Source organism: Culex pipiens, chromosome 3, assembly GCF_016801865.2.
Source record: "Culex pipiens pallens isolate TS chromosome 3, TS_CPP_V2, whole genome shotgun sequence".
NCBI lineage: Eukaryota > Metazoa > Arthropoda > Insecta > Diptera > Culicidae > Culex > Culex pipiens.
This window is the reverse complement of record NC_068939.1, coordinates 85827944-85848287: the sequence shown is the minus strand read 5'-3', so window position 1 is coordinate 85848287 and position 20344 is coordinate 85827944. Positions and strand designations below refer to the sequence as shown.

At 39.8% G+C, this 20344-nt stretch overlaps 1 protein-coding gene across 2 annotated transcripts in view; it reads left to right on the top strand.

Annotated features, from left to right (window-relative positions):
- The window catches only part of LOC120418658 (methylcytosine dioxygenase TET), a 224238-nt gene that overhangs the window by 39448 nt on the left and 164446 nt on the right, over positions 1-20344 (top strand). For both annotated transcript variants that reach the window (XM_039581105.2, XM_039581104.2), the window contains exons 2-3: positions 744-3164; positions 3233-3373. In XM_039581105.2, the coding sequence (XP_039437039.1) occupies positions 1941-3164; positions 3233-3373 (1365 nt within the window). In that variant the 5' untranslated portion in view covers positions 744-1940. The remainder of the gene's footprint in view (positions 1-743; positions 3165-3232; positions 3374-20344) is intronic.

The window sequence follows — 20344 nt, the reverse complement described above, 5'->3', positions numbered from 1 at the left end:
AAAAATTTATGTTGAATTCAAACACTTGACAATTTATCGGTCAATACGCACAATAAGGCATTCTAGTCGAAAATTTACTAACTCATTCACACCTCTAAGCGTCACAGAAGTTTCTTTTTCTCGCAAAAGTTGTTTATCATGCGACTTCTAGCTGGTTTTGAAGGCTTACCACCCGATGACAGGTAACATATTTCGCAGGGACAGTGACGGTTTTTCACTGGGCCTAGAAAGCCTTTTTAGAAACTCACCACTGTCAAGGTAAACTCACCACGCAAATAGGAATCTGCAAATAGGAATGCATTTGTGTGAGTGCATCACTCCGCGTCAAAAAATTGTAAACATAAACAAAACATCATTCCAAGAGGGGGAAAGGAAAGTCTTGATTTTTGTCTTCGCACTGCTACTTGTCCAATCGCCCGAACCTACTGTAAAGGTCCTTGCATCTACAATGCGTCCAAAACAAAGTAGTGTTAGTGCAGCATTGGAGTTCTTATTGGACCCCTTTCTGAGCATGTGTTAGTGAGCTGTGCATCGCATCGTGGTGTTTGTTTACCACCTTATGACAGCTGCTCAGTTTAGAAGTAAACGATTTCAGTTTTCGACAGACCCTTGTAGCAATAGCATTGATGTCGCAATAACGAGGTTTGAGGTAATCGGCTAGTGACTTGTTCATTTCGTTTCATTAGGTTTTGCAACTGTTTGGAATATTTAACTAATATTTTTTTTTTCTTTTTATGTTACAGATGCTGATAGGAAACGTGAAACCAAAGCCAATGACAAAAGCAAAACAATCTATTCAATGAAGCACCGCGAGTGAAACTTCAGTCTAATCTACTTTTAAAAGTTAATTTAAATTCTATTTATGTATTTATAATAAACCTAATTTATTTATTTATTTAACTTATTCAACAAAAACCTTCTAAATCATCTAAACAATCGATCAGTATAACTTCATCACCAACGTTCGAGTCAGTAAATTTAAACAACCTAATTTATTTCGAAACAACCCCAAGTCAACAACTTTACAATCAACTAAACGAAAGTAAACGATTTGTTTTAAAAAACCCTTCAGAAGCATAACCAAACTAAACAAACGACAGCAAAGTACAAATTACAGTCTAAAAACAAAACAAACAAAAAAATCATTCACCAAACACACCAAATCAGTAATAACAAAACAAAAATCAAGCAGTTGTGCGCGAAATAGCGAACCATAAATCCGTAGTCTGAGTGAAAAGCAAATTTACCAAAAAAAGAAAAGTAATATATTAGATCAAAAAGTAACAACAACCGTGTTGACAATAAGTTGGTCCCCAAAACAAAAAGAGGAAATACGTAAACGAGGCACAAATCTTTTGAAAACCGCGCCAAAGTCAGTATTATTTTGATCGTCATACAAATCGCCACAACAAAACAAAACAAACAAGTACAAAACATAAAGCCAGCAGTAAACAAATCAGTAAATCATAGCAAAAAACAAAACAAAAATAGTCTAAATTTCGCGCAACGCCGTTGCGCGCCAACCGTGTTCAAAAACTGTTACCTTTGGCGCCACCCTAAGAAGTGTGAAAAGTGGTGAACGAGAAGAAAGAAGTTTACTTATTTTTGATACGTGAAGAGAAGAAAACAATATTTACCTGAACAAACCCAGTGAAAAAAAAGTAATTAAACAGAGGAAACAGTAGTGAAAAATATACCAAATTTGTGGATTGTTTTAACGAAGGCAGAGTGTTTAATATAGTGACAGTGTTCAAAATCTACCTCTCAGAGAACAAGAGTACACAGAGATTTAGCGAGCTTTGAAGAACTACAGTTTACGTTGTTTTGGAACGCAAGAACTTTCGGTTTCTCTAGTCTAGTGAACGTTTTTTGTGTGGAAAGTTGGGGAAGAGACACTTTGACTTTGTGAATGTAAACAAAACGTGAACCTAAGATGTAGTATGACATCAATGATGAGTGTTACGACCGCGGAGGAAAGTACCGACCATAGTTTACCTTCGTTTGCCTCTTTTACCGCCGAGCTGGAGCCCTCATGGGACTATTACGACCGTCAGGAGCGCTCTAATGGGTCCGCCAACGGTGGTGATGTGATATCGTCGCAAACAAGCAATAGTAGCTATACGAGACCTTGGGAAATGGAGACCAAGGACCAGCGAGCAATTGTCACCAACGGTGGTGGTGGTGGAGGCGGTTTTGAGCCGTTCCCCAAGCTACCGTCGTTCCAGAGTCAATTTCATGGATATTCGGAAACGGCCATGGCCACCGAGCCTAGTTTACCACAGGTTACCGCCGTTCCGGTACCGATCTCACCGAGTTCGGCCTCGCCCAACACGGGTGGTGGGTCGCTAACGCAGCTGACACAGCTAACGCCAACCCCGCTAACGCCTCTTCAAGGTGGACTAACGTCCATCGGAGGTTCGAGCTTTCACACGCTCAGTGCTGTCAATCCACGTCCGTACCCACTAGTACCTGCCCCAATTCAGGCCCGTGATATCCAAACCATCAACCATCAGTACATTGACGAGCGTCACATACAGCTGTACCAGCCGATCTCGAGCTTTCAACCTCAACCCCTGCCCACCACGGTCACGGTCATCAAGAACGAAGTGGTGGACTTTGACCTGTCCCACCTGAAGAATGGAACGCTGCACCACAGCAACTTCCAGAACCCACTGCTGGACAACAACATCTTCTCCCACAACGGAATGCATGCCCAGACAACGCCCCACCATCAGACCCAACTGCACCATGGTCATCATCACCAGCTGCATCAACCCCACCAGCCAAACTTGGTGTCCCCCTCGGTCGTACAGGACCACCACATCACCAACAACAGCAAACAGCACCAGCAGCAGCAGCACCAACAGCAGCACCTGACCAGCTCCACCACGATCGGCACGCCCGGTCGGCTGGACAGCAGCACCCAGCAGTCCCAGTCACCGCAGATAACACGGATCGCTGACAATCGGAAAAAAGAACGGCGGAAAATACGAGCCCCCTCGCTCGAGTCCACCAGTGCCGAGTCCGAGGGCAGTGCAATGGATATTGGCGACAGTGGCAATCCGGGACAGGTCGCGGCCATCTCGAGTACGGCCAACTTCAAGAGCCCGATGCACACCATGAGCATGGACACCGACGACGGCGGCATGCCGGGCGAGAAGACGGTACGACCGACTCCCGCTTGACCATCAATCGTTCGAAACTAATCCGAATCTCTATCCTCTTTTGACAGACCAAGAAGAAGCGCAAGCGCTGCGGCGAGTGCGTCGGCTGCTCGCGCAAGGAAAACTGCGGCGAGTGCGCGCCCTGCCGGAACGACAAGAGCCACCAGATCTGCAAGACGCGGCGCTGCGAGAAGCTCACCGAGAAGAAGGTAAGCTCGCTGGTTTTGCGGTGTGACCGACTTCCCTTTTGAGAGAAAGTGAACAGAGAGAAGAGTTATGAGTTCAACATGATCAGAAGTACTCATTTTTGACAGATTTGACAGAATTGACAGCACTAGCTTGGGTACTCACCTGTGAAAATCTGGAACCACTGAAAAACATACCTGTGACTTCTGGAACCACTGCATTCCGGAAATACACATCAAAAACTACGATGTTCGAATTTTCTTAAGTGTATCTTTAAGTCCGCAATTGAAACGTCAATATCTACAACTGCAAGTAGAAGTCCGCAAAAGAAACGTCATTCAAACTTAACCCTAACTGGAACCTCGCCCAACTAGGGTTAAGAACCTCCCGAAATGCGGCGGCCAAACACAAAGCCAGGACCGAGCGGGTCGTCCATAAATCAATCCTTAACAAATTTAATGAAGCGATAAAATCTTCGCACAACTGCCGCCAACCATCAGTCGCTCGCCATGTCAATGCACTTTCTTCCCGCGCGCCGAGAACGTCATAAAAAAAACAAAAGGAAAAACCTTCCGGCGCACCAATTTTCAACCGTCAAAATATTTGCACGCTTCGCTTTCCGAACTCTTTCTTTCTCGCGTCCAAGCAGGCCGGGGAACATGTGTGTTCTCGCGGCACACCGAAAAAAAAATAAAAGAACCACGCCAGAAGGACACACACGAGAGAAACCTTTGGCGCGGCAGGTTGGGCGCGAATGTCGTACGTTTGGTGGTTTGTTTACTTTTTGGTTCAGCTGGTCGCGCGCGCAGCTTGTTTGCGAATCGCGCAGATGATCGGGGCGCACGAGCCGCGATAACGAGGGGTGCGACGAGTGATTTTTGGAGTTTGATGAACTTTTAGATTCGACAAGTTCCGGACTTGGGTCTTCTAGGTTCCTTTGCAAAGGTGGTACAAACCTGCAGATGTTGCCGGGCATTAAAATTTATTGATTTTTCATTGACTGCTCGAACACAAAATATTGATTCGACTGCCGAAGGCAGAAAAAAAACCCACATTGCGATAAGCACGACTAACGTATAAATTTTATTACAACCGGAGCATTTGAAAACTCTGTTTACAATTGAGCCCGCTGGCAGATAAGCTTCGCGTAGAAAGAGTTGGTGTTTGAACACCCGCACTTTACCACCTTGTTGCGTCGTCAGTCAATGCTGAGCTGTTTACCTTGCGCAAACACCCTTGGCCAAAGTGACAGTTGGCGCAGGAATCTTCTATGTTAATTTCATGCAAGAACTCCGACACTGCCCGGGTTCGCACTGGAAGCATTAATTTCGTTTAATTTCATACACCATATGTGGCTTTGCTCCTGCCGAAGCACTTTTCTCGTCCGTTTTCACTACGGAAATACGATTAACCGCCACGAACAAACACGGCGAAGAAGAAAAATGCGTATCAGTCAGCTGTTTAAACTTTGTTTCGATTTCCTTAGAAATCCCCGGTCCCACCGGCTTTTGTCTCGCACTTTTTTGTGAAGGGACTCGACAAGGAAAAAGGAAACTTTTCAATCAATACGAGAGATGAAATCTCAGGTAGAAATGCTGCTTCTGCCTTTATTCCTTCGATTTTCGTATTATTTCGGCCTCGGCAATCGTCTGCTGTTGTACGAGATGATTGAAACGAGACGCGACACAAAGGTAGACGCGCTTTCACACGAGAATGAAATTTATAAATTGAAGACGCAGAACATCTGCTTCGTAAAGGGATTCGTCGGAGACGCACGGTGCGGTGTACGTAGTACGAGATTGACTGTACCGAATCGCGGAGCAAGTTGCTCCCGAAACGGTTGACAAATTGACAGTGTTGACTGATTTGACAGCGTGTTGACAGCACTAGTTTGGGTACTCACCTGTGACACTCTGGAACCACTAAAACACTTACCTGTGACGTTCTGGAACAACTCGAAATCTACAACTTCAAATTTACTTAAGTACATCTTGAAGTCCGTAATAGTAACCGCAACCGGAAAGTGCCCAAAAGTAGGCAACCAACTTGAATCGATTTTCCTCCAGCAGAAATGTCAAATTGTGCGATTATTTATGACCACGCGTGCGTTCACTTCCGACTTTTCTGCCACTTTGCGAGCGCGATTGTGTTTGGCACCCCCAAAGTCCAAGTTTCTTCATTTTTATTCGCTCGCCTGCTTCCTGATGACAAAACTTTTAATATCTCATAAATAATATTTCATTCCTGTCTTTTTCTCTGACCGGCAACTGAAAAAAAAACTCTCCTTCGACGGCTCCAACTGCCATTGTTCCGTCCCGGGGTACTTTTTTTCTTTGAAAACTTTTTTCGTTCTCACTCCGTTCTTCTTCTGTCGGAATTGGCGAGTCCAAAGCGCAGCAGGAAAAAAAGTTTGCTCTTCCATTCCGTAAGAATTGTCATTGCTGCTCAAAAAATTTGCTACGCTTTCGCAGTGATGAATCAGGATTCGTTACCGACTGCTTTTACAGTCTGCCAGTCAATAAAAAGACGGTGGCACCATCTGCGTCAAAATTTGACCTCTCTGACGAGAAACTCTCGTAAAAAATAGGAATACTCAATCAGCTACCGTTTGGCGACGCTGACCGATGAGTTATGACAGGCCCGTCAAACGTCACAGGGACAGGTGGAAGACCACGCGGGGATTCGCCAGCGAGTCTCAAGTTTCAAGACATTTCCGAGCCCACGTATCGAGTGTCCCACGATGAGAGCCAGGAAGTTGGCGGGAGTTCGGGATCGTGTGACACAATTAGCTCCACCAAGTTTCATCAGGCCCAATTGTCATCAACTGTCGAAGGCAGCAAGTCCATAATTACAAAACTCCAAGTCCGTCGGGCACTAACGAGTACCCCCAGCAAAAGGGCTAATTGATTGAATAATTTAGGGCGTGCAAAAATGGCCCACCAACTTGCTCAGAGGAAGGCTGAGGAGCGGAGTATATTTTGATACCGATCGGCTTGGCGTGTGTGTGTGTCTCTCCGGAGGACAAGGATCTCCGCTGGGATACCCCAGTAATGCAAATTGGTGCCGGCAAACCGGTTTCAAGTTTAATTTCCTTTTTCGGTGTTCGATGTGTGGCACTGCCTGGGAATGGATCATAAATTAGCATAATAACTGTGTGCGATGCACAATTTCGGGCTTAGCCGCCGATTACGGCATATGGCACCTCGTTACCGGGACGGCAGACTGGTAACGGGCGCAGAAATGTGTAATTGATCTTCTTTGTATCAAAAATATCGAAAACGAAGAGCAAAACGCTCTCGAAACGGGTTGAAACTTAGTGCCTTCGTTTGACTAGAGCTGTTAGCTCTTCAAACGAACGCACCACAAGTTGACAGAATTGACAGTTTTGACAGAATTAACAGAGTTGACAGACTTGACAGCATCACATAAGGGAGCGTTCTTTTATTACGTAACGCGAAAAATCGGACTTATAGACCCCCTCCCCCCCCCCCTCGTAACAAAATTTCCATACAAATTTTAAAAAATTTGTATGGAGCGTAACACGGCCTCCGACCCCCCCTCCCCCTCTACTGCGTTACGTAATAAAAGAACGCTCCCTTAATACTTACCTGAAACTATCTGGATTCATTCACAAAAATCAAAATTATCTACGTCTACTTAGGTATGACTTGAAGTCCGTAATAGTAAAGTCATCCAAAAAAGTCAAAAAGTGGATGCGTGCTTCTATCTTATAAAACAACCATAAAACGCAACTAACAACCCAAATGACAACTTCAAGCCAGCTCGTCGGAACACCAGAGGCCGCAAACTCGTCCAAGTCAATTGCGCGCGCGGTAACGACTCTGGGACGCAATTTTTAAATCTAGCCTGATTAAAGTGTATGTCGTTTTCGTTTCAAATCCAATTGACCGCGGACCATGGACCCCGGGGCTGGACAATTGTCGACTTGGAGACAACGGCCCTGTGAGTCAGCCAAGTTTGGACAAATTGGCAAGATCGCGATTAACCCGCGATGCATCCGGGCTCAATTTGGCTTCGTTAGCCGGGCTGCATCCTGAGTCTTTTTTGCTCAGTTTTGCAAAACCTTCACACCTTTTCGGTTTGGAAACTTTCGATTCCATTTATCGAACTTACTTATTAATTAAAGTAATTTATTGCGCCCATCCCCCCTACAGCAAACATCGCATTTTTCATCGCGACCTTATCGCGCTTTCACACGCACTGCGTTGGATTTAATATCGCAAGAGTGTGTGCGTCGCGCTTTGTTCAATGCCGCACAAAGAAGGCGACGACCTACGCGTGCGTCCTCCGCACTAACACGCGCAGCCTGCTTCGTCCCTGCGCGTCGTGCTCACCACTACAACCGCATCGGTCGAAATTAGAATCGTTCGTCACGGACGCTGCCTTTTTGTGTTTGTGTGTGTTCCGTTCGCACGGGAGTCATTAACCAACAATCCTCCGTAAGCGTGTGTGTGCGTACACTCTAAATATCCTTCCACAAACTTCTTCTTTCGCGTTTTCTTGTTTTATCCAAGTCCTGTTTTCCCGCTTTTCATTTGTGTGCACGTTTTCTTCTTCGCACTCTCTTCTCTCCTCTTCGTCGACCTTTTCGTTGCACATCTGTCGGTCTGGGCTCTCGAGTCGTCGACTCCGGTCTACGTTCTGCTGAACCTTTTGAAATTTTGTTGTAGGTTGCTTTTATTTTTAGAGCACTTTTCGTTCTCGGCGATTATTATTTTACTCTACGTCCAAAAAGAAGAACCACCACCACACATGCACGGATCCGCAGGATTTTGCGGGATTTGGTGTGTTTTTGCACAATTTTGTTGTATTATTTTTACACGCCGTGCTGGTCGTTGTACTCGTTTTTAAATTTGTTGCAAGTACCGGTTGGCAACTGCATAGCGGCACATTTTTTTTTATTTTGTGGTTGGAAAGAAGTCCAAAAATGCTAACGGCTGACAGGATTTGCAGCTTTCAACGCTCGCATTTCCGACTGTAATGATGATGATGGTGGCTAAAAAAGTGGTTTTCTCAAGAAACATGCAAACTCATGCTTGAAAAAAACATCCCGGAACATTTGGAAGTTCATTGAACGATATTTGGTGTGAGGCTCGATCGAGTTTTCGGTGGGAAAGTAAACACACGCTCGCTCTAACTTTGTTTAAATAGGTCACAGGAAATGTAAACAAGATTTTTTTGACGGTAAACAAACGCTATAATGAAGACTTCACTAACCGAGCTAACCTCATTCTAACGGATAACTAACTTACACAAGCTAACAGCGTTACTAAACAACCACTAATACTAGTGCGTAAGAAGTGAAATAAAAGGAAGAAACTCTAACTAACCAAACATTAACTAATACTAATCCGTGTGTGCTAACAACAAAGCTAACAGTTACTAAATTAACTGCTAAATCTAGTCTGTAAGAAGTGTTGTCGCGAAGCGAAGAGCGACGAAGAAACTATTAACGATTACTAAAAGTACTAAAAAGAATTGTAACATGACTTAACCAATCACTAACTACTAATAAAGCAGTGAAAATACTCTTCAAAAATCTTGTTCTATCATTCTCTGGCGCTTATTTGAGCAGACAATGCCGACAACATCTTCGGCTTCTGGAGAATTTTCGATTCTCTCCAGAAATACTCGACTCCAACAAAGACTCCAAAAATAACTCCCATACAAAGTTCCAACATTCAACTCCAACTCCGACAACAGAATTCGCTGACTGTGACTCCGACACCAGGTCCGTGAACTCCACCGACTCCGGCTTCACCTCCGACTCCAAGACCCTGCTTTTATGCCTTTTATGCCTGTGAATATTTAAAAGTGACAGCTGTTTGTTTACCTCACGAAAATCATGCACGCTTCCTCTGGAATACTCAGTTTGAGAAACACTCCCTACAAAAAGTTTATTCGAACTCCCGGAAAACTGTTACCTGAGCAGGTCACTGCTACGCAAAACTGAGTCAATTTTATGTTCTTTGTTTTTGAGAATGTTTTACAGTGACAGTTTTTCGTTATGCTCACAAAAACAATGCACACTGACACTGGAATACTCATTTTTAGGTAAAAAATGTGATCAAAACTGAAAAAGAAGTTTCAAGACTTCTTTGATTTGAATCCTTCTCATGGTCAGTTCAGCCAACCCCAGCAGCTCAGTCCCCAGTCAGATTAACGAGATACTAAACTCTCCGATTTGCCTAGCCGCATCTATCTTTTTTTTTCTCCCCTCAAAAGAGGGTGCAACTTCTTGAATTCGTTTCTTACGTCCCCCTTCCCTTCGTTTCCGAGAAGACCAGAACAAATTTAATATTGCGAAAGGTACCACCGGACCCGGCAAATCAATCGAAGGGAGACTCCGGATCGATAATGGTCTGATGTATTTGTCTGGACGACGATTTCCAGGGAAAATTGGAATTTTGTACGCCCGGCTGGGCTGCACAGCGAATTCGGGTAGGCTTCCCGGTCGCGCGACTGACAACCGTATTTTGATGAATTTCAATTTTATTGATTTATTTTTTTTCGCTGCACACACACACTCACACAAACATAACCAAACAGATTGGATTTCGATTGGGGAGGATGCACACGTGGGCACCGGGATTTGGGCCGGTTCTGAGTGGCAGATCGCGCACCCGTCATGAAATAAATATATTTTAATTTCATTTCAAATTCATGAAAGCGTACATTTAATTCTGCGCGGACGGGTCTCATCATCACGTGGCACGGTTTTGGCGGTAGGAAACGGCCCAAATTGCATCTGTCAGAGCTTTCGGGGGCGCGGATTTTGCAAGCGGATTTGCGCTAACCAATTTTGAGGTTAGAATTCTGACATTTCTCGTTGAAATGTTTACATTTCTTTCATGAATGTTTTATAAAATGTTGTGACTGTTAAAAAACGAAACGTCAAAATTGACAGCGCCTCTAGCGGTGCTTTTTCCAACTAACCAACAAAATTCATTTCGCCCAACCACAATCTTTTTGTCTGTGACGTGGTGTCTTTTTTCGGACAGTGCATCCCGGCCAAACCGGAAGGTGCACCAAATTTCGGAGGGAGGTGGCCCGAGTGGCCACTTTGGCCACTCGCGGAATGCTTACCGGTGCGTGTCGAGCGAATTTTCCGGAACTCTTCGCGCGCGTTCGCGGTTCAGACTGCGAATTTTTGTGTTTTCATAAAATAATGAATTTCGATAGAGAATTAAATATTTTAATGCGACTGAAGTGGGTGGTTCGGTGGGGGGTGGCACTAATGGAAAATGCTGATGCGTGCAGCTTTTCACCTGAAAAGCAGGGGGGTGGGGGGTAGGGGAAATCCGGCCAACTGGAATTTTTCGGCCGTTTGCTTTTCCGGGGGTCTGCCCAAAATAATATATCTCTGTGTGCGTGCCAGTTGCATTTACGCGCGCATGCAAGTGTATAAATAATTTGATTTGCACGTGGCTTTTACCCCTCTCCTGCGCCCAGTTGGGTGGATTTATTGGCTCATTAAGTGCAATTTGCATTCAGCATAATAATGGCGTGCTCTGCTCCAAAAATGATGAAGATTTGGCCGCAGAGCGTGCAATTGGTGCAGCGAGAGTTGCGAAACAGTTTGCCGGATTTATTTATTTTTGGAATGATAAAACAAATCCTAATTTGAATATTATCCAAGAATCATATCTTTTTAAGCTCTAACGTTTCGACCTACATACTTTCTTCATCAGGGTATTGAGAAAATGTCATTATAATCACTACATGTTTCCAAGCTCAGAAATATTTGCATTCAGTGAATCCGCTTCAATTCACTTAAGCTATGGAACCTGCTTCTTTCCTACTCGACCGAGTGAACATCTTCCAGGTCGTTAAATTTGCGTTCAATCTTCCACCACGTGGCTTCGCCGTCGGATTACTCTGAAAGACCTCCGATCCAAAGAATGAAATCTCATCTTATCTCATCGCTGTTCAAACATTTGCACTCTCTCAGGTCGGAAAAAAAATCCCAGCTTGAAAAAAAGAAGAACCGAGCACTTCTTTGAACACCGTCGTTATCGACCTGGATCTAGTGAAAAGGTAGAAAGGAGAAATCCCACCAAGATCTTCATCCTTCCATTGGCAACGCACTCTCTGCATTCATTATCCTTGCTAAAAAGGACACAGTTTTGCCCCTCCCGGGCAAGAATGTGCGTGTTATCTTGCTCTCGTTATGCAGTTTGAACTTTTTTTTTTGCAGTGAAAAAGATGCGAATTTGATGATTAACTACAGAGAGTAGAAAAAAAACCTATCAAATTACAGGACAAATTGTTGTTGCAAGGAGAGAGAGAAAAAAAAAACCTTGTCACACTTTATTGTCCCTCCCCGGAACAATGGGAATTTGGCCACCTGCCCATCGGGAACACGCGGGGTGGCGAAAAAAAGTGAGGACATGTTGCAGTTCCATCCCTCCCGGGTTGTGTGTTACAAGTACAGCCTAGGCAAGAGGAGGAAAAAAAATGCGCCTCAAATTGAAACATAACAATGTACCATCATCAACTCTTCGGGGAAGGGCACTGTTGAAAAGTTTGATTATTTGCAAATTTTTGATTATTTTTCATCAAATTTCTCTCTCGTCAATTTACATAAAAATTACAAAACGATTTTTCACAGTGCAGTCCCGTCCAGCATCCGAATTACCATTTTCATCAGGCGTGAAGTGAGTTGGGCTGAAAATTTGATTGCAGAAATTGCAGTTTTTACTTGTGCGGAGAGTGCATGGAGTGCGTGACTACCCGTTGAGCACACCACCATCAATGGTAAAACGGTCATGGTGTGCGTTGCATTATGTTGAGTTGATGATGCATACTGGAAATACACGCTCGGGGGTGGTGTTCGATGGAAATTAATTTATCATCGATTTTTCTGCCCTTTTGATGGTTAATAAAAGGGATGTTTGAGTTTTGCAATTCTGGAGTTGTTTGAAAAGGTTCAATGAAACTTTTTTTTTGCTCTTGGGTGTTTTTGAATACCCCTAAATCAAGCTATAATTTTTAAGGTGAATTATAAGAAATTTAGGTAAATTAGGCTATTAAAAATATATTCCTCATTTGCCATAATTTTGTAATTTTTTGGGATTTTTATCGGATTTAGTTTAACATGCTCATGCATTTTACAATAAAAAATAACGTTACTTAATCCACCTTTAGGTGGTTGGTGCCTTCCTCACATTCTCATCATTCCCCCTTAACACGTAAATAACACTTAAGTGCTTATAACTTTTAATAGGGGTGTCAGATCTTCAATGTTTTGTACCCGTTGGAAAGGTCTTTTAATTATCAATTCATGGATGGGTCGCATGACATTTTAATCAAAATATCGGAGATTCGGCCTCAGATAGGTGTGTAATTAACACTTAAGTGCTCATAACTTTTGATAGGGTTGTCAGATCTTCAATCTTTTGGACGCGATGGAAAGGCCTTTTGATTACCTATCCATGCATGACAGATCCGGACAACGTTTTTATCGACATATCTGAGATCCGGCCTCTAAAAAGTGTATAAATAACACTTAAGTGATTATAACTTTTGATAGGATTGTCAGATCTTCAATGTTTAGGAATCATTAGAGCTTTTAAATTTAAAATCATTAGCTTTTAAATGCCTTTCTAAAACTGTATATCATGACAAAAAAAAACCTTTTAACAATCTTCCGGACTTCAACTAAACGGTTTTTTTTAAGTACTTCACTAAATTTTGATAGGGACTAATGGGACCCGAAGACAAATCGAATGAGGCCAAAATAGTTAAAATCGGTTCAGCCAGTACTGAGATAATCCAGTACATTTTTTTTTCTATGCACAGACCAACATCCCAACACACACACATACATTTCCTCAGAATGTGATTCTGAGTCGATATGTATACGTGAAGGTGGGTCTAGGAGGTTAAATTAAAAAGTTCATTTTATGAGTGATATCCTAAGTAAGTTGAGGGAGGCAAAAACACATTCAATGCATTTTTATGTCAGTTTTAGGTTGAATTTTACCTTCAAAACGGTAAAAATAGCAAATAAATATGAAAAGTGTAATTTGTTCCGTTGTGATTTTTTTTTTCTTTTTGTGTAATTTACCTAAACTGTTGTTGAACGAGTGAAGTAACACATCTAAAAAGAAAAGCTGTAAAATAACACAATGTGACAACCAAAATTCTGTGCAATGTGTCAAAAATCATTATTCCGGTTGAATTGTGTTTAAAGTGTGGCAATAATTTACGGATTTTTCTTTTGTTTTGTTTATAAATTAAAACTAACAGAATTTTGCATACATTGCAAGGCCCAGAAATAGACTTCGCATTTTTTTGCTGCCAATAAAGGAGTTATGTTTATGTATTTAACACTTTTCAACCCAAAAGCACTAACCCCAAAAAAAGAACATTTTTTGAAAAAAAAATTGATTTAAAGGTTCATCTTGTTTATATAACTTTGCAAATGGTATAAAAATTGTGAATCATTTTATTTTTTATTTTATGGGTAATGAAGTGTTTAAAAAGTGACTAGAAAAAAGGTAAAATACTCAATAGACCAAAATGAATGATTGCAGACTATGCAACAAGCCTTAAATTATCATGAAAAAAAATGCATCTTAAAATGCTTAAAAATAATGATAAAAAATATGAAAGAAACAAACTTGACATTTGTCGTAAAACAAAAGTTTTCTAAACCCGCGAACAATATATTTCTAAAAATACAAGTTAGGGCAGTACAAGGCTGAACCCGTTTAATGCGCAACAACATATTTTCTAAAGTTTCTTGATTGTCTTGAGATGTTTCAAGAAATGTTAGCCTCATAGTTCCGTTTCAAAAATAAACTGTTAATTTATATTTAAAGAAGAGCAGCTTTTTCGAACAAAGTTTTAGAATAATTATTTCAAGCATCGTTTGATTTTACTAATGGTTCTGTAAAATTTTGATAGTCTAAATGTTTGCCTCTTTTAATGATACTTTATCTCAATTTATGTTGAAAAGATGGAATTACTGTCAGAAATAGGCACATTTACGTATTTATTGATGTGAAATGACTAATATTTTGACACAAAATCTGTACTTATTCATCACATTATTAATGAAAGTGATTGTCAATATTTTTTTATTTTTTTATTTTTGAAAAGATGGAAATACTTTGAAAAAAAAATAGATAAATTTACAAACTTATCGATGTGAAATTAAACACCATTTTTTTAACTGAAATGCAGTTAAGTTTTACTGAGTTTTCATCTACTGAACTTTCAATAAAAGATTCAGTAATTTAGATTTTACTGAATTCGCAGTTTACTGATATTTGTCACTTTGACAGATGATTTATTGAAATTTCAGTTAAATGGTTGTCAAAACAACTGAAATTTCAGCAAAAGAAACGTCAAATTATTTTGCTGAAAATTCAGTAATTTTCTTGTGGCAGTTTGACAGATCATTTGCTGAAGATTCAGCAATTGTTGCTGGTATTTCAGTTGTCAAAATTTGATTTTGCTTGTCATTTATTTCATCAATCGTCCAAATCTTTAAAAAACAGGTGGTTAGCATCGAGGCATTTGTTATTAACATTTTTCTTACCTTGGTTTCTAAAGATCACATTACAAAATTTAAAAAAACACAACATGTTTGAAAGAGGATTTTCTCTCGGCAGCATCCAAACAATAAGTCATAAGTGACGTTTCATTTTGACAGATATGCAGTTACTGATTTTTAAGCAATGTTTTTGTTCATTACCGAATTTCAGCAAAAATGATGATTGCTGAATCGCATTCAGTTAATTATTTTACTGAAATGGCAATCCAAAATTTGCTGTGATACACGTATTTTGACACAATCGGCGGATAAGAATAAGAATATTCTACAAATCAGTATTCTTTGGAATTTTGATACATAAATGACCTCTTTTTTAAATATTTTTTCTTCCATTTATTTTGGAAAGATGTAAAATTACATACTCATTGATGTTGAATGACACGTAAATTAATGTTAGTAAATTACCTCTTTGTGTTATTCCACTACCGTTCCAGTTGAAAAAGGTGGAATTATACAGTAAAGTAATTGTGTAAATTTACACATGTTATGGAAACAACATCTGCATTACACAGAAAAAAAAAATCATGGTAATATTACATCTGGGAAGGGGTACGGTACATCTTTTATGTCAGGTGTAATTTTACCTCTGGAAATGTGTAATTTTACCACTTTTCTGGTGTAATGTCACTTTTTCAGTCTAAATTGAGGTAAAATTACTTCATAAAAGTGGTCATATTCAACCTTCCAAAATTACAGCTTCCAAATTTACATTATTTTTTTCTGTGTACTTTTTAATTGCAATTAAAGATTTTTTACTGTACAGCTTTATTTAAAGTAAACTGAGATCTTGTTTCTTTCGGAATCTTACTTTAGAACAGCTTGGTTTCTTTTCACATAATTGCCCAATTGTTTTAAACAATAATTTTTAATAAGAAATTTCATAATACTGAAATCACAAATTACAAACGACTTTTTCAGCTTTAGCTATAAATTTAAGTGTTTGAGTAAATACAAATAGCAAAAATAAATATTTTATTTAAAAACAACTCAACTTCTATAAGAAACAAGATCATTCTACCATTTCAAACGCCAAATCCCACCGTTTCCCTCCGTCTAGAAAAATCCATTCAAATATCAAAACCACCCTCGTCCACCATGAAATCTGAATGCATTTCAAACAGCGAGACGATTAAATTTTCCACGAATGATGTTGCTGCAGTTCAGGGATGCTGCCACGGAGCGGCGTGTGTCACGCTGGATGATTAATTTGAGACACACTTTTCTGGACCATTCTGGACGGAGCAATACGTTGAAGGGTGAGCTCGATGCAGTTTTTGTGTCACACTTCAAATCGTGAGAAGCGTCTGCCGCCAACGTTGGATGTAATTTTGAGGTTAGAATTTTAAAATTCTGCTTCCTTCTTGAGTTACGCGAAATGTTTCGCCAATTTTCTTTAATTCAATCAACAGTTTTCCCTTCCCCCTCTAAATCGCACGGCGACAAATGAAAATTTCATGAATGAATTTACCCCCCGCGTGTGAAGAGGTATTTTATGTTACATTAATTATGGAGGCACGTTGCCCGTTTTCCGCGAGGGGCGGGAAATTGAATCCTCTTCATCGCAATCATGCCAATTCGAGCTGAAAAACGCACGCGGTGGAGTCGCATGGTAATTTGTACTCCCTTCCCCGCCCCCCTTACGCAATAAAGTCGTTCAAACTGTCGGCCCTAAACAAGTCTGATAAATGACCCTAAATTGTGTGTCCTGTCAGGCATCGGGCGAAAAAAAGTACCTAGCATTGCCTAAATCTAATTAAACCTGTGAATATCATTTTTCCCCGCCACCAACCTAGCGTCCTCGTCGGGTCGGAAGGCAAAATTTAGCATCTGTTCCGCTTGTTCCCGGGAAATCATTTGCCAGCCAGCCAGCGGTGACAATTCTCCGTGTTCTTCTTGGGGTTTCGTCGCACGTGTACTAGCTGAACGTGGCTGTCTGGTTTGCCCCCCCAAAAAAGGAAGATTTCTCTTTTTCCCGACTAGTTCCAATTGCGTTCTGCGGCACTGATAACAGGGACGCGTTGAAGTCTTTAAAATACACGGAAAGTTTTGACACAAAAAATAACCATAACAGTGAGAATGTAGATAGTTTTCAAAGCATATTTTCTTTCAAATATTTTAAAAATTTGAACAATGAAAAACCAAAATCAGAGTCCACGTTTGACTTGGCGAATTGATGAGTTCGTGCCACAGAAAAAAAAAACATTTTAAGTAAAACTTTCCGTGCACGCAAAACCCCCACCAAACGAATGTGTAATTGGACAAAGTACGGCTGTCGTCGCGGCTCGCAAATAACAAGTCCCCAAGATGAAGCCTCCTTCAGAATCAGAGAGAAAAAAAGTCGCCCCGCCGGAAAAACACGACGCGCGCGTGAAAATAAAATTAAATCCAATAAATATGAACTATAACGAGAGCCGTAAACAACGGTGAAAAATTCGCGAGCCCCCGCTCACCGATATTAAAATTTCATTTCCGCGAGCTTGCAAGAGATGGCGCTTTTTCTGCGGAGCGCGCCTAAAACGCTGCAATTGGTTATCTTCTCGTTTTTTTCTCGCTGGCGCTAATAATTTGGTTCAAGTCACACGCCTCGTTGGAGGAGGAAGGTGGGGGCGAGGGAGGCTGGTAATAAGATTTGAGATGATTATATTTTGACTGTTTAATACTGTTTGGTTTACCAATTTGGTAGCAGGCGGGAAGTGGTAGAAGTGGGAAGGAAAAGCACAAATCTTAGGCGCCTTAAGATATGCCTGTTCGCAGCAAAAACTTGCCGCCTAGTGAGTTGCATGCAAGCGTGAGCGGGAAGGAGCGAGGGATGTGATTGTGTAATAGTCATAAAAGTGTCAAATTTGCTCGGATTGCTGCTAATTGGGTTATGGTTGTTGAAATTTAAATGAAATTCTGCCTCTTGGAACACCTGAAGGTCGGTTGTGACCTAGTTTTACTTCCCTTTGAAAATAAGAATTTTGAATTGAATATTAAACAAAGTCACTAGTTTAAAAAGACTGCAATAAACTGAATCAAACTATGCCTTTCACAATTTCAATGAGGTTAACGTGATCTTACACATCCATCAACAGTTGGCACCATCTAGCACAGTCCCTAATTAATCTGATTAGCTGCATAGTAACTAGATTAGGCGCACTACTTTTGCTTCAATCTTCTGGAGTGCCAGTATCAATCAATGGCAAACTATTCCGCACACTAAATCTCTCTCTACGTTGAAATTGCATGCCAAATATCAATCAATTTGATTTTAATTCATTTATGACCAAATATTGACTTATATATTGATACATACGCAATTTTCACTTGAATTTAATTAAATTTTCAATGAACAACCAAAAATGTTTTACATTGAAATCACAAGTAAAATGGACTTTACTAGTTTGTTTACATTATGACAATATGAAATCATAAAAATATACTATGTTGTGTCTTTTTCACTTTACTTAGTAGTTGCATTGAAATACAAGTGAATATCAACCTTTTACGCAAAAAAAAATTATAAGCGCACCCATTTGAGACAAATTTTTCGTTAACAGTTTTTTTATGAATTTAACTCAAGTTGGGAGCATTTTTTCTCAAATTTAGAATAGCTTCATTTTTTACCAAAAGTAGTTCTTCGAAATCAAACCTACTCAGAAAATACTCAGTTTTGAATCAATATTATTAAAATTTTGGTTACTTTTTTCACTAACAATTGCTTAGGTGAGGACTTTAGATGTTTTTAGTTTCACTTACATTTAAAAAATTCGAGTGAAAATTTTTGAGAACTTTTTCGAAATCTAACCTACAATGGAAAATTTCTGGATTTTTTTTTTATTTTCACTCAATTTTGGACAAATGCTACATAAAAAACTCTTTCAAAAAAAACTCACTCAAAATTTACTAAAATTTTGTGTTTTGTTTTTTTTTTTCATTTTCACCTAACCTAATTTAACTTAAATTCCTTAGAACTTAACCCAATATTTATTCAAAATTGGTCCTGCAAAATTCATCCTACTTAGAAATATGTTTAAATTTTTTATCAATTTTTAATTGATTTTAGTTAATTTTGATACATTCATCCTCAATTTCCTAAAAAGTGGGTCTTCTAAAGAAACCAACCAAGAAATGATTTTGAATGTTTTTATTTTACTCATATTTTACATATTCAAAACCAAATTAGGATTAGTTCTTCAAAGTCGATCCTACTCAGAAATGAATTTTGGAACTTTTTTATTTTTACTCAGTTTTAGATGATGTTTCCATGAAATTGAATTAATTGTTTTTTTTTTTTTTTTCATTGTTTTAGCTTTAGATTTTAATTTTACCACATTTTTTTATTCCAATGTAGGGGGAGAGGGGGTAATATGCACCCCCGGGGCAAAATGCACCCCCTGCTTTTCTCGGTATTTGGAAGAATTTTCCGGGGAAAAACTCATAGAAATTGGAAGCTTAACATTAATAAACCATGCTGGAAAAATTTGAGCATCGTAGTATAAAAACAGCTTAAGTAATTTGCAAAACTTTAAAATGTTGTGTTTTCATCTAATTTTCATTGAACTTTTATTATGATTTTTGGACAATATAAAAAGCATTTATTGTTATTGTGAGTATTGAGGTTTATAGCTTTTGCCATAATCTTCACTATTCTGTAGATAGATGAGTCTAAAAACATCAAAAAATGCATTTTTAATTAAATTTTCTGCAAAAAGCGTGGTCGGGGCAAAATGCACCGCTCTGAAGCTCCTTTGTAAAAACAGCGGTGTCATCTAGTGGTGACTAGTGAAAACTGCTTTTACCCGGTGCATTTTGCCCCATGTTGTGGTGCATTTTGCCCCGTTGTTGTAGTGCATTTTGCCCCAATGTTGCGGTGCATATTGCCCCGCATGATTGTTTGAAATGAATCAAAAATGTTTTTAGAAATTCAATATTTTCGAACAATTTTGAGGTTTTTTAAGACTTTTTTCACAAGGATGACGAAGAATAATAGTTGTTTTAGAACATCGAACAAAATTCTTCCACAGTAATGCTGTAATGGTTGAGAAATCACAGCTTTCCCTTAGGGGGTGCATATTACCCCCTCTCCCCCTAATCAAAATTAAATAATTTTCGTGTAATTTATTTCCTTAATATTTTTTTACGTGACATAACCTCCAAAATGTCTATAAAAACAAGAAACGGAATTATATAAAATGATACCAGTCAATGTTAAATGTTTGATAAGTTCAGAATCTCATGTTTTACATAAAACATATTTTACAAATTATCTTTAAGTCACTTTCAGCAATTGGGGAAAATTGGGACTTCAGTCTGATCTGTACAGGAGATTTTAGAGCAATAAATTTTTAAATCGGGGTTTTAATTGTTTTGTCAAATTGGCTTAAACAGCTGTCCTAATTCGTTACTTTTGTCCTGATTTGCTCCAGAT